The sequence below is a fragment of the Eschrichtius robustus genome, chromosome 2 (assembly GCF_028021215.1).
Source record: "Eschrichtius robustus isolate mEscRob2 chromosome 2, mEscRob2.pri, whole genome shotgun sequence".
Classification (NCBI taxonomy): Eukaryota; Metazoa; Chordata; class Mammalia; order Artiodactyla; family Eschrichtiidae; genus Eschrichtius; species Eschrichtius robustus.
The window spans coordinates 147,334,265-147,348,183 of record NC_090825.1 but is presented as its reverse complement, the minus strand read 5'-3'; the positions used below and the strand labels follow the sequence as shown (position 1 = coordinate 147,348,183).

Below are 13,919 nucleotides of genomic sequence, written 5' to 3'. Positions count from 1 at the left end.
ACTCATAAGTGTGTTATCGAAATCTCATGACTATTAGAGTAAATATAGAGAATGTTCATAGTAATTAACATGATTTCAGTTATTACCTGTGACTTATGAATGACAGTCTTAGGCAGCATTCTTGTCTGTTGCACATTGACAAAGTGGTTTTTGATTATTAAGTACTCTGGAACTCACTGAATGCCTTATGGTCAGTTATACTGCATACATTGTTTCCTTAAGAAATTCTTGGTTTATAGTAAATGAGCTGTATTTCTTTAATCACCAAACATGTCCCTCAGAAATCTATGATGGAAGGAGATGTGGTAATTAGCATTAGGTAGAAGGGGTTTCTGAGCCAGTGAAACGCCAGCTTAAAACTTAAACAGAATCTGCTAAGACTGAAGTGAGTTACTCAAATCACTTGTTCTCAGCACAAGCGTCTCATTGACCTTGAATTTGAACTCTGGTCCTGCCACTAGTGAGTCATTAAGAACCTTGGGTAAGGTTCTTAATCTTGACACCTCAATTTCCTCATCTGTAAATTGAGGATAACACTTAATTCGCAGGGTTAGGGGATAAATAAAGTCATGCGTCTAAAGCCCCTGCCTGACCCATTGCAAGCACTTACTCAGTGGTAGTTATCATTAACATCACAGTAGTCAGGGAGGATTCACAAATCCCACGCTAAAGGCACTTAAAAATTATTCAAGGCATTAATTATACAAAAAAATAGAATTATACAAGGGCATGTAATAATCATTTTACCCTAGTAGATTTGGTATAGTTGCTTAAGCACTTAACACATCAAAGAGTAATTTAAATTCTAGGAAGAACACAGTCCCCATATCCTTAGAAGTCAGTTTCCCTTATGGTTGGAGGCACTTCGCCATTTGCCAATTTGAAGTTTGTTTTAGCCTAAGGAGTGGGAGAATTAGAATTCTGAAAGTATTGGACCACTAGTGACAAATGTTAGGAAAGCATCACCTTCCAACTGCTTGGCTCCAGTAAGAGTTGGTAATTATTTGGATACACAGGGACCTAATGGACAGAGTTGATCTGAAAAGCAGCAGCAGAGTTGGGACATGTCAACAAAGAGAAAGTTTTTACTTCACATTACATAATTGTGAGTCATTTGTGAGGTCTAAAGGTTATTAAAGTTAAGAATATGCTGATTGACTAGTGCTTATCTGAACCCCGCATGTGTAAAAATCAATTTAAAGATATCTACTTTGATGTTCTAAATTTATTTTTAGAGATGTTAACAATTGTAATTACTTTCAAAATCATTTATTCCAAGAAGACTCTCTCTTTGGCTCACATTAACTTGTGACACTTTATTTTTGGGCAGAGCTTTCTTTCTCCTCTTTCACTGCTTTCTGACTCTCCTGGTATTTGTCCATGGAGAAGATAGTAAACAGCTTAAATTCCTTGTAATTAAGACGCTTGTGTTGGGGGGCAAAAGGAAAAGTTATTTCAGGAAGGCTTTGATACTTTGTTTCAGATGACAGCAGGATTGTAATCACTTCTCATTTAAAACCTTGGAAACTTTATTAAAGAGGCCCAGTAATTAGGACATAATTATAGTCTAATTGTAGCCTAGGAGCCAGGAACAGAGAGTCTATTGTAGACTCTAATGGCACCAAGGGTCACTTTCTTACTTCTGCTACTTCAAGTCCAGACTCCCTCAGCCTGCCATCTGAGCTTCTTCAGAGTATGAGCCATCTTTTTAAACTGTAAACCTTAGTTAGCTCTCATGTGCTTGTCAACATGGACTTCCTCTTTAAATAGGCAGGGTCCACTGTCTTCTCCACAGTTGTTTTCTCTTGGGATTTAGCTCATGTGTTCCCATCTAAGAATTTCTTCCTTTCTCCTTATTAAAATCTATAAACCCTTCCCCTAAGACCAACTTCTGCCATATTAATGTATTAACTTCTTTCAACTGAACTTCTAAACAAAGTTTCCTTCTCCAAACTTATATAATTTTATATCCACATTCTATGACGTAGCACTTAGTTATTCAGTCCTCTCTCTTTCACAGGCCTATATATCTCTTTAGTTTTTTATGATCCCAGAGCCATGACACGCTCCAGTAGGTTCTTCCCACCCTCTTCCTCCCCCGTCGCCACTGTAGGTAGCAGGACATGGTCCTCTACCTTTGGACAGAGGGGCTGCCGGGCCACACTTTAGGGATCTGCACTTACACAGTCACCTGTGATGTCAAAGTCATGGTACAGGTCTCTGAGTTGCTGTTTTTTAATATTGAAGAGAAAGTTGTACATGTGGAAGTTGGATGGGCCAATTTTCAGCTCCCCATCCAGGTCAAGCAGCTCAAAAACAGGCCGGGAATGGCGGAAAATAAATTGCTCTTCCAAATGGTTCTGCTTTGGGAGAAATATGTAAATATATTGTTGGTGCTACTTTCTAAACTTGCGACATCAAGACTCATATATTCACTAATCCATTTCCTAGACAGCTAAAAGCAAAAGGCAGAATCATAGCAGCTCAGGGCTGAAAGGGTTCTATGGTCGATGTATCAGATCCTGCTTCAGCATCTGCGTTCAAGGGGGACTTAATGCCACCTGTAGTGATTGGTTCTGCCAGACAGAACTCTAGTCACTAGAATGTATTTTCTTATGTTCAGTGAAAATCTACTTAGAAAATTGTGGCACTGGCAGTAAAATGCTGACACAAGGTGCCTTTCCTCAAGGAGTGGGAAAGAGGTAAATACACACTAGGAGTGTGTACCAGGTAAGGTGGGAACCCAAAGAAGAGTGTGTCTTGCCTTTATCATTCATCCCCTTCAGAAAGTTCTCTGAGAAAAGGGATCACTGCGGAAGAGAGGCAGTTAGGATTACTGGTGATTATTTTAAGACCCACCAGCTAGAAGGGGCAAGGAAGGGCATGCCAAGGAGGGATGTGACAGGATGAGATTCGTTCTTTATAAAGGCAATGTGGGAGGGAGGCTGGATAACCTTTGGAAACTCCTAGGTTATAGATGGGCCATTTAGGAACCAAAAGGAGTTCTCCCCCCATTTTTTTTTCTTCCTGGTTCAAGTGAAAAGAAAAATTCTGATGCACTCTTAATTCGGTGCTACCTTTAGCAAAATGGTGGCAGCAGCCAAGCTGTGCCCCCTCTGCTCCACAGAGCCTGACTCGTTACTTGCCTCCTGTGCCAGCAGTATGCAAACCAGCATGTAGAACTGGTCAAAACCAATCTCGCCCACAGCATTCCAGTCCAGCATGTTAAACACGATTGTGATCTGGTTCCGTTTCAGGTCAGTCACGTGATGAAGGAAGTGGTAGAATAGCACATCTGTTGGTAAGGAGATGAGATGGGTTATTCTGAAACGGTTCCAAAATGTTAAACATCAGGGAACCACATAATTGGTTGTCATGTTGGAAGCTTGTTGACCTGGCCATAGTAACGATAATATTTTGTTTCCAGCTTTGCCACTATACCTTCCACAATTTCTCAAACCTCAGTTGCCCTTGAGCTGTGTGGAAAAGCACTGTACCTGGACTTGTGGAGAAGGAGATAGTGGATAGGGCTTGGTTCCTGAGCCCAGCTTACACGCTCGACAGAGCAGACAGATGTGTGTACGTAACCAATAAAAGCCTCAAAGTGCTCCTGGTACATAGAAGGAAGAGTTTAATTCTCACTGGGGACCTATGACACATTCTTGGAAAAGCTGACATTTCACCTGGGCCTTTCACTTGAGAGAATTAAAACAAGAGAAATTTAAAAATCATTCCTCTTCCGTAAAAGTATCACTTTTCCTCATGCTTACATAAAGCAAATGCATTCGGTGATGGGGGAAAGGAGCTATCACTGAGCACCTTAGACGCTGGGCGCTTTAAGTGCCACATGTCACTGAACCCTGAACCCTACACAGCCTTTTACAATAAGCCTCAGGTAGTAACTAATCTCAGGGCTTCTTGAGCTATAATAGGCATACCAATCACTTGAGGATCTTGTAAAAACACCAATTCTGATTAGGAACTCTGGCATGGGACTGAGTCTGCATTCTTAAGCTCCCAAGTGATGCGGCAGCTGCTGGTCAATGGACCACACTTTGAGTGGCAGAGCTGGGATTCAGATGTTGTCCGTCTGACTCCACAGCCTTGCTCGTTCCACAGTGAAGCCATATCTTTTGCACATTAGTTAATGCATATACAGTCATATACAATCAGAGAAAAAAATACTGTAATTTAAAGGACATGGAAGGTATTTGCCTGAAATTCCACTCACTAATCATCTGTCTCAGGGAGTGTTAGATGGAAGAAACAAACATGGTGATAAGTTTACACAGTGATATATGGCTGTACAGGTTGTATGTACAAATCACCCAGGGGATTTCAGGGATTTTCAAGTGTGACTTTGTCTACATGTGATTTCTCCTTGCCCATTGATTACAGAGACTACCTCCTGCACAAGACATGGCTCCACTAAATCCGTAAAGCACATCTGTGTGGTTTGGAGTCCTGGCTGAAGCTGGCTAAGTGCACAGTGAAACCAGTCATCACAATGTCATGATCTGGGGGTTTCTGATGGCCTCTTGATGTTCCTTCCCCACGTCCCACCAGGTATGAGTCCAACCAGGTACGAGCACTTGGGAACAACACACCATGTGTAAACACCGTGATGTTTGCTCCTTGAGAAATGTTTTATTGTGAGACTTAGTAGTTACTTAACAAATACTGTGTTTCAATCAGCTGGCTCTGGCCCACTCAAGTCTCCAAGGCTTTAAGTCACTACCTCCCTGGAAGGCAAAACTCAAGGCTATGCCTTCACTCTTTCAGGTCACCATCCATTCCCTTGGTGACCAGAAGACACAAGTATGACTTTATCTCTTGGGTATTGCGTCACCAGGGAGTGATTTAGTTACCAGGGAGATCAGACTCTGCTCAGCAAAGGCTGGTGAGACTAAGAGTGTGGGCTTTGGGTTTTGGTCCCAGATCTTCTGTTCACATCTAGGCGTCCTACAGTTGCTTTATCTAGGACTGGGTTATTGTGAAGATTTGGTGACATACTGTGTGTAAACTGGAGGCATGAAAGATGAGAAAATGAAAGTATCTTTTTATTATTTTATAAAGATTGAATTCTTTAAAATATCTTTATGGAAGAAACTCCTTATTGATAAATGACATCTCTCTCAGGTCACAATGAGTAGGGACACCGTATTTATACCCAGTCCTAAAAACAAAACAAAACAAACAAACGAAAAAAACCTAGGGGACTTCCCTGGTGGTCCAGTGGTTAAGAATCCGCCTTCCGATGCAGGGGACACGGGTTCGATCCCTGGTCTGGGAACTAAGATCCCACATGCTGTGGGGCAGCTAAGCCCGTGCACCACAACTACTGAGCCTGTGCGCCAAAACTGGAGAGAAGCCCACATGCCGCAATGAAGAGCCTGCGCACCGCAACGAAAGTGCCCGCGTGCCACAACTAAGACCCGATGCAGCCAAAAATATATATAAATAAATAAATATTTTAAAAAAACCTAAAGTGTTTTAATTGGTCTTCTATTAGTTTGTGCACTCAAAGCCAGGGTCGAGATCATCAGCACTTTCTGGTCACTCACAAGTACCAAGAATTAGAAGGGATCTTGCAGATCATCTGATTCAAACCTCCCATTCGCTAGACGAGAAGTCTTGCTAAGGGAGTCTTGAGGGTTAACGCCTGAGTGGGGCTCAGTCCCCAGGAATAATTGTAATAATAAGGACCACTTATTAAACCCTTACAGTGTGCCAGGCACCATGCTAAGCATTTTCCATGCATTATCTCATTTATCTTTTTTTTTTCCAACTGTGAGATGGACTCCATTATTAGAAGCCTCACTTACAGATGAGGAAAATGAGACTTAAAAGAGGATGATGTTGTTCTCCAAATCACCCAGGAATAATGGGTGGAGGACCTAACCCCAGAGCCTCCAGTTTTATCCTCCTCACAGAACTGCCTTCAAGTCTCTGTTGGCAATTTTTCTCTGTGCTTCATTTAGAAGATATAATGTATACATTAATGAAATAGTTTGTGGTTCTGTAAATTTTCCTGCACATTCGTTAAAAACCAGGTAATGACCCAGAGGAAGCATTTCTGAAAGTACTAACCATTCAAGGTTTTCTTGCGGTGCACATCAAGAAGGTGAAAATACTGCACCAAAGCCTTCACATTTCTCACGGATAATAAGCAATATAGTTTATCCAGATAGAGGTACCACAGAAACGATCCTTGCTTCAGTTTCATTATGGTGCCCTTTAAGCCGCAGACTCTGGCAACCTGAAGTGGAAGAGAGAATTCTGCCTCAGAATTAGAATGTTGGATAGAGAGAAGCTCTGGTAGTAAAGGTCTTCCTACGTCAAAGCATCATAGGAAAGTCAATAAAAAAATTAAAATTGTGGGAATTCCCTGGCGGTCCAGTGGTTAGGACTCAGTGCTTTCACTGCCGTGGCCCGGGTTCAAGCCCTGGTTGTAAATAAGATCCCACAAGCCACTCGGAGCAGCCAAAAAAAAAAATGGTTGAGAATTTTCCAAAACCATTGAAAGACACCCACCCACAGACTGTGCTCATCATCATTATCAAGGTGAACAGTTACATAACTACATGTTACATAGTAACATCTTACACTGTTCTAAGTGTATTAATATATTAACTCATTTAGTCTGAAGATTAATCATACAATCCTATGAGGTAGAGATTATTATACCTATTTTACAGATTAAGAAACAGGCTCAAGTTACAATGTATTATGTATAAAATAAATAAACAACAAGGATATATTGTACAGCGAATATAGCCAATATATATATATGTTTTTTTGGCCGTGCCCCATTGCACGAGGGATCTTAGTTCCTGGACCAGGGATTGAACCTGCACCCTTGGCAGTGAAAACGCAAAGTCCTAACCACGGTACCGCCAGGGAATTCCCTAGCCAATATTTTATAATGACTATAAATAGATTATAACCTTTAAAAATTGTGAACCACTATGTTGTACACCTGTAACTTGTATAATATTGTATATGAATTGTATCAATAAAAATTTTAAAAAGGCTCAGAAAAGTTAAGTAATTTTCCTAAAGTCACTAAGCTAATTAATAGTGAAGTCAGCATGTGAACCTAGTCTGGCAATAATCACTGCTTTTTAATAGCTATGCTATATTACCTCTCAAAAGACTGAAGTCCTAAGTAGTTGAGATAAGAAGAAATACATATATGTACACATCAGAGTGAAACTGCATTATACCAAAGACAAAGATTTTAAAGGCAATCAGAGAAGAAAGATTATCTTCAAAGGACTGATGATTAAACTTAACAATCAACTTCTTCACAACATGGAAACCAAAACATAATGTAATACTATTTCAATGTGTAAAAACAATCATAGCCAAGCTAAAATTACACACTCAGTAAAATCATCTTTCAAGACTGAAGGGAAGTTCCTTAAAGTTAAACATGAGATTACCATATAACCTAGCATTTCCACTCCTAGATATATATCCAAAAGAACTGAAAACAAGTATTCAAACAGATACTTGTACAAAATGTTTATAGCAGCACTATTCATAATAGGCAAAAGGTGGAAACAACCCAAATGTCCATCAACTGATGAATGGACAAATGAAATGGTAGCACATCCATTCAGTGAAATACTTAGCCATGAAAGGGAATGATACATGTTACAGTGTAGATCAACCTTATAGTAAGTGAAAGAAGCCAGACACAGAAGGTCACATATTGTATAATTCCATTTATATTAAATATCCAGAAGAGGCAAAGCCATGGAGACAGAAAGCAGATCAGTCATTGCCAGGGGCTGGGGGCTGGGGGAGTGGGTGATGGGAAGTGACTGCTTACTGGATACTAAGATTCCCACTGGGGTGATGAAAATGTTTCAAACTGGACAGAGGTGATGGTTGAACAACACCGTCAATGTACTAAATGCCACTGAATTGTACACTTTAAAATAGGTAATTTTATATTATGTGAATTCCACCTTCATTTAAAAGAATGAGGAGGAAAATCAAACCTGAATTTGATCGATTTATAGAAAATATAAATCAGGGAAATAGGACAGCAGAGGTCCATGTTAAATGACACTATGGGGACACAACCAACAAAACCCAGACTGTGGAAAGCTCTAAAAGAAAATGACTCCACTTCTTCGATAAACATTTACAAGAAAAGAAAAAGAGATGGAAGAGGGATCTATAGATTAATAGTTAAATTTCTTTCAAATCACATCAACCAATTACAGTGTATGGACTTATGAGGATCCTAATTCATATAGATTGTGTACGTAAAAACCCACAAAAACAAACAACTTACCAAAAAGCATGATATGATGGAGAACTATGAACACTGATTGGATGTAATATTAGGAATGACAGTGGATGTGGTGGTGGTTTAAAAAGATAAAATGGTAAGATGTCTGGAATTTGCTTCAAAATAATCCAGGCCCGTGGGTGTTGGTATACATATAACAGGATTGTTCAAACATGAACTGACTGATGGGTGTACAGGAGTACTAGCTTATACTATTTTTTCTACTTTGAATATGTTTGAAATTTTCTATAGTGAAAAGAAAAAAAAAATTAGGATGAGATAAAGCTGTATTCAGGCAAAAACAAACAACCAACCAAACAACTAAGAATGATCACCAACGGACCCTCCCAAGAGAAATTCTAAAGGATCAACTTACGGTAGTCAGAGAATGATCACAGAGAGAAAATCCAAGATATCAGAAGGAATAGAGAGCAACAAAGTAGTAAAAATACATGGGTCAGTGCAAGTAAACAACCATGGGGTAAAATAATAACAATGTCATAGGGAGTTTAAAATGATAAAATTTAAATGCAATACAATTATGACAGAAGGAGGTAACTAACAAAATAAATCCATACACACAAAAACAAAATTAACAGCCATAAGTGAATTCTTAAGGCACAGAAAAATAATTCCATATGGAAACACAGAAATTCAGGAAGGAATGAAGAGTACCAGAAATTGAAAATATGTGAGTAAATCTAAATGAGTATTGACTGTATAAAACACTAAAAATAATGTCACATGAAGAAGCAAGCTGTGGTGCCCTCAGAACTCACCAGGAGCTACGTAGGGAAGGATCTATTGCTGCTAGGGGAAGGGAGAAAAAATGGTGTAATATTTAACTGCATTTTCCCAGCGTATTAGGGTGAGTACTGCTAACTTCTGTAACAAACAATTCCCACAATGTCAGAACTCTCTTTTCCAATGCCATAGTAGCAGTAACATTCAAGATGATGGTGTTCTGAGGGTGCCACAGTGTACACAGAGTAGAAATATAATGGTGTACGCGTGAAACTTACTTAATGTTATAAACCAATGTCACACCAATAAAAAATAAATTTAAAAAATAGATGATGGTTCCTTATCACTCTTGAGTTCCTCAGTGACTACACGAAAAGACAGAGGATCTTTCCATGTCCTGGGGGTGAGAACCGTGGATTTTATCTGGACCTTGAGAGTGAGGGGTTCCCCTCTCCCAGCAACAGAAAGCTATTGCTTTGGAGAATTTTGCTTTTGCTACTTCTGAGGAAGTAGATGAGACCTTATACTCATCCCCCGGCAGGCACCAACCACCCCTTCACTCCTGCATCAGCAAGAACTGGCAGTCTCCAGTCTGCTGCCCTGCCCCCAGTTTTTCTCACAGGATCCCATTGGCGACCCATGGGAAGGAGTTTGCCAGTGTGTGTGATCGCCCCTTGTGTCTGGGAACTCCGGCTATTCCACACTGACATGGTATCCCAAACTTTGCCTCTAATGATCTGCTCAAACTTTAGTTGCTTTCTTCACCACTTGTACGGTGGCTGCCATTTTCAGCCACGTTCTGCCAAAGGTCCAATGGTTGGTGTGCCCTCTCTCTCCTTGCAGGGGCTTGTTCTTTCTTAGAATTCACTTTCCTTGGTTGCCTTGTGACCTCAGTTCTTTGACATGCTCAAGAAAAGTTATAGCTTTGTAGATCATCCATCTTTTTTTCTCCCTAAGATAGATGCTACATTCTTTGTAGCTTTCTATACAGTAAGAAACCATCTTTGTTGTGTTAAGCTACCAAGATGTTGAGGGTTTTACTGCAGCATAACAGCCTGCTCAAATGGATACAGTGGTTTTTATCTGCATTTCCCCGATGACTAATGAAGTTGAGCATGTTTACATGTGCCTATTTGCCATCTGTATTTTGTTTCAAGACAGAGGCACAGATGTTGATGTAAGGATAGATATTTCCTGTCTTAGATCTAGAAAGACTTCTCCAAGGAGCCATAGTATCATTTTATGGAAAATTGTATTTGGAGACCACAATCTAGGCTCTGCTTAGCTTTTTGGTCCATGAGCCTGTTGGCTTTCTGTTTGGTCTCGTGACCTCTTTCCCTAAACTCTGTAGTTTAGGACTTGGCAAATGTCTTGAGGGCAAAAGCCTAGAGTAAGATAGCACTACATAGTCACTGGAATGGCTAGAGTTTTTAAAAACTGATGTTATCAGTGTGATTGGAGCAACACCACTTGTGGGAATGTAAAGTGATAGAACCGCTTTGTAAAATACTTGGACAGCCTCTTAAAACGTTAACCATATACTTAGTGTATGATCCAGCAATTGCACTCCTAGGTGCATCTAGGAAAATGAAAATATATATCCGTACGAAGCCTTGTAAACAAATGTTCGTAGTAGCTTTAGTCATGACAACAAGACTGGTGACTCAAATGTCCATCAACAGCTGAATGGATAAACAAATTGTGGTATATCCATACACTACTCAGTAATTAGAAAGAACGAACCACAAATACATACAACAACATGATGAATCTCAAAAATATTATGCTGAGTGAAAAGGAGGCAGGCTTAAAAGAGCACTACTGTATGATTCCATTTATATGGTTAACTAGGAAAGATATTTCCAATATATGGTGACAAGAAACAGATTAGTGGTTGCCTGGGGTGAGGCGTGTGACTGGGGACTGACTTATGAAGAAGCATACATTGGGAATGTTACTTAGCCCCTCTAGAGGGAGATAAAATATTTGCTTTCCAGGAATGCAAGAATGTTTCAATAAATGAAATTTACCATGTCTATAGGCTAGATGAGAAAACGCCTATGATTAATCATATGATAAATGCAGAAAAAACATTTGATAAAGTTCTACAGCTATGAGAAAAACTTATTAGCAAATTAGGTATAGCAGGGAACTTTGTGTGAAGATCTTTTGCCACAATCTTTGGTAAACATCATACTTAAAGGAGAAACTTTAAACCCTTTTCCATTAAATACTGGACCAAGACAAGAATTCCTATTTGCACTGTTACTGCTTAACATAAAGCTAAAGATTCTAGCAAATGCTATAGGAAAGTAGAAGAAATAAGAAGTGTAAGGATTGTTACAGCAGAAGCTGTACAAAGACCCGTGAACATCTCTCAATTTACAGGTGTCCTCTTGGCCCTCTAGCAGGGCAGGCTAGAAGTGCCGCCCTAGGGAGCAGCCCTTGGCCAAGGACAGATGAGGTTTAGAGGAAAATTCCCCAGTGTCCTTGACTGTCAGATAGGCTGAGTCTGAAGTGTGTTGCATCCTGACCCCCAGAATTCCCCAGTGGGATTAAGCCCCAGTTGGCCACAGCAGTAATCATCTACAAAGTACACCCTTTACTGGCTTCAAGTGTCTCCTGTCTTAGCTTCCCACTCCCTACTGGTGCCTCCTGGCATCACCTCGCAAATAAACTATTTGCATTCAGATTCCTATCTTTGGGGAAATCTAGCCTAAGAATACAGTCAAATGCTTTTTCTGTGCCTATCAAGAGTATGCGATTTTCTTCTTTACCTTGTCAATCCAGTGTCTTACTTTAATGGTTTTTATTCCTAGATAGAACCATTCTTTTATTCCTGGATAAACCTTTCTTAGTCATGATGTTTTTATTAGCCTCTGGTTTCATCTTGCTCGTATTTCCCCCTACCCCCCATCTATTTCCTAAGTGAAATTAGTCTACAGTTTTCTTTTACTATTCCTACCTAATTGTAGTAAAGCTCATGTCATAAAAATGAGTCTATTTCCTTTTTTTCTGTCTTCCTGAAGTATTTATATAAAGGGAGAGATTATTTGTAAAACCACATAACCTGATGTCTTTCAGTGGGGGCAGACTTTAGATTTTTGATTCATTTCTTTATTGGTTATTAGCTTATTTAGGCTTTTTATTTCTTATTGAAATTATGTGTCATATATCATCATATATTTATATATCATTTGTTTATATCATTTATATTTTCTTCTGCATGGTTACCCATTTCACATTAAAATGTATTCACATAAAATTGTTTAAAATATTATGATATCAAAATCTCTACTATACCTAATATTCTGTCTCTTTTTTCATTTTCATTGTCTTGGAGAATATTTTTCTTTCTGCAACTCTTTTTTTAATCTTTTTGACCAGCCTTGTCTGTTAGTTATCTCAGAGATATAGCTTTGGTTTTGTTGAACCTCTCTGTTTGATTTCTTACAACTGTACTTGAGTATAATTTACATATCATAAGATTCAGCCATTTCAAGTATACAATTCAGTGATTTTTAGTAAACTTGCCAAGTTATTATATCATCACCATAATCCAGTTTTAGAACATTTTCATCACCCCAATAAGACTCCTCATGTCCATTTCAGCCTAGTCCTTGGCAACCATTAATCTGCTTTCTGTCCCTATGGATTTGCCTTTTCTAGACATTTCATACAAATGGAATCATATAACGTGTGCTCTTTTGTGTCTGGCTTCTTTCACTTATAACATTTTTGAGTGAAGCTCTCCATTTTTGTTTCTCATTTCATTTTTTCTGGAGCTATCGCAGAGCCAGTGTCACAGAGTCCTGTGTGGCTTGGCCCGGCTTGGGGATGAACTGTCCCAGCCCCCCTAGACTGACCTGTGGTCAGAGCCCCCACCTCCCAGTGGGAAAGCCTCCCCCATTGTCCCCCCACCCCCCTTCACAGTGTTGGTCAAATGGACTGAAACTAATGAAAGACCGGCCTTCCAGCTTGTTCTGGGAGGTTTAAACTTGGGCTTACTTGGTGACAGCCCAGTCTTGTGCTGCATTTCCTTCCTTTAGTGATAAAGACCCTCTACGATTGCAACCACTCATTAAGTTGTGGGGACATTTCAAAGTGCTTGGCAACCTTTACTCAGGGCATCCTTTGTGCAGACCACCACCAGTACCCTAGGCTTCTGCATTTGGCTTTCCAAATTTAGAACTATACTTGGTGTTTGCATGCTGCTCAGGAAGGGGTGAAAACACCTCAACATGGACCTTCTCCGCAGGGACGTGGTCTATTGGAGTGTGACATTCCCCGAGACTCGATTTGCTTATGTGGGAGAGTTACCATAATAAGCTTTACAGGTTGCCCACCTGCCCACCCCTCAGCACTCGCTGTTTGGAACCCACTTAGATTTAGATACAAGTGTTAACTGTCCTAGAGACAGTTAACAGTGGCAGGTAGAAAACGGACAGGATCGAGGATGATGGTGGTCAAAGAAAACTTCAATTCTATGTATAATGAGCTTATTTTAAAAAATTGGAAAATTAAGAATAAGTACGTTTTTTACCTAATATGCAGATATATCTGAAGATCCAGCAGGAAGCATGTGATAAGTAAGTCCCCAAGGAGCGCTCTCTCTTAGCCCTGTAATCCTGGCCGGTTGGTGGATCTCGGTGGGGCAGAGCCCCTGGGAAGCAGGAGGCGAGCCGGGGAGCCTGGGTCTTCAGGGACTGACCGCCGCCGCAAGGGCGCAGCATTTCCCGCGCTAGGAGGCAGCACCACGCCGAGCAATCCGCACCGGATCCGCCAGCAGGATGTGCAGCCCGGGGCTAGTGCCCTCGCCCGCCGGGCGCCCCCACCTTAAAAGTGGGCGCGAGCAGAGCAGCCGCGCGGG

At 40.3% G+C, this 13,919-nt stretch overlaps 1 protein-coding gene across 1 annotated transcript; it reads right to left on the bottom strand.

Annotated features, from left to right (window-relative positions):
* Nucleotides 1-374: 374 nt before the first annotated feature.
* Nucleotides 375-13,744, bottom strand: EFCAB9 (EF-hand calcium binding domain 9). The gene is given in 7 exon segments (XM_068534903.1): nucleotides 375-517; nucleotides 1,258-1,339; nucleotides 1,341-1,424; nucleotides 2,184-2,360; nucleotides 3,147-3,295; nucleotides 6,091-6,259; nucleotides 13,593-13,744. Coding segments are annotated over 6 exon segments (771 nt in total). The 5' UTR covers nucleotides 6,227-6,259; nucleotides 13,593-13,744.
* Between the last annotated feature and the right edge of the window lie 175 nt (nucleotides 13,745-13,919).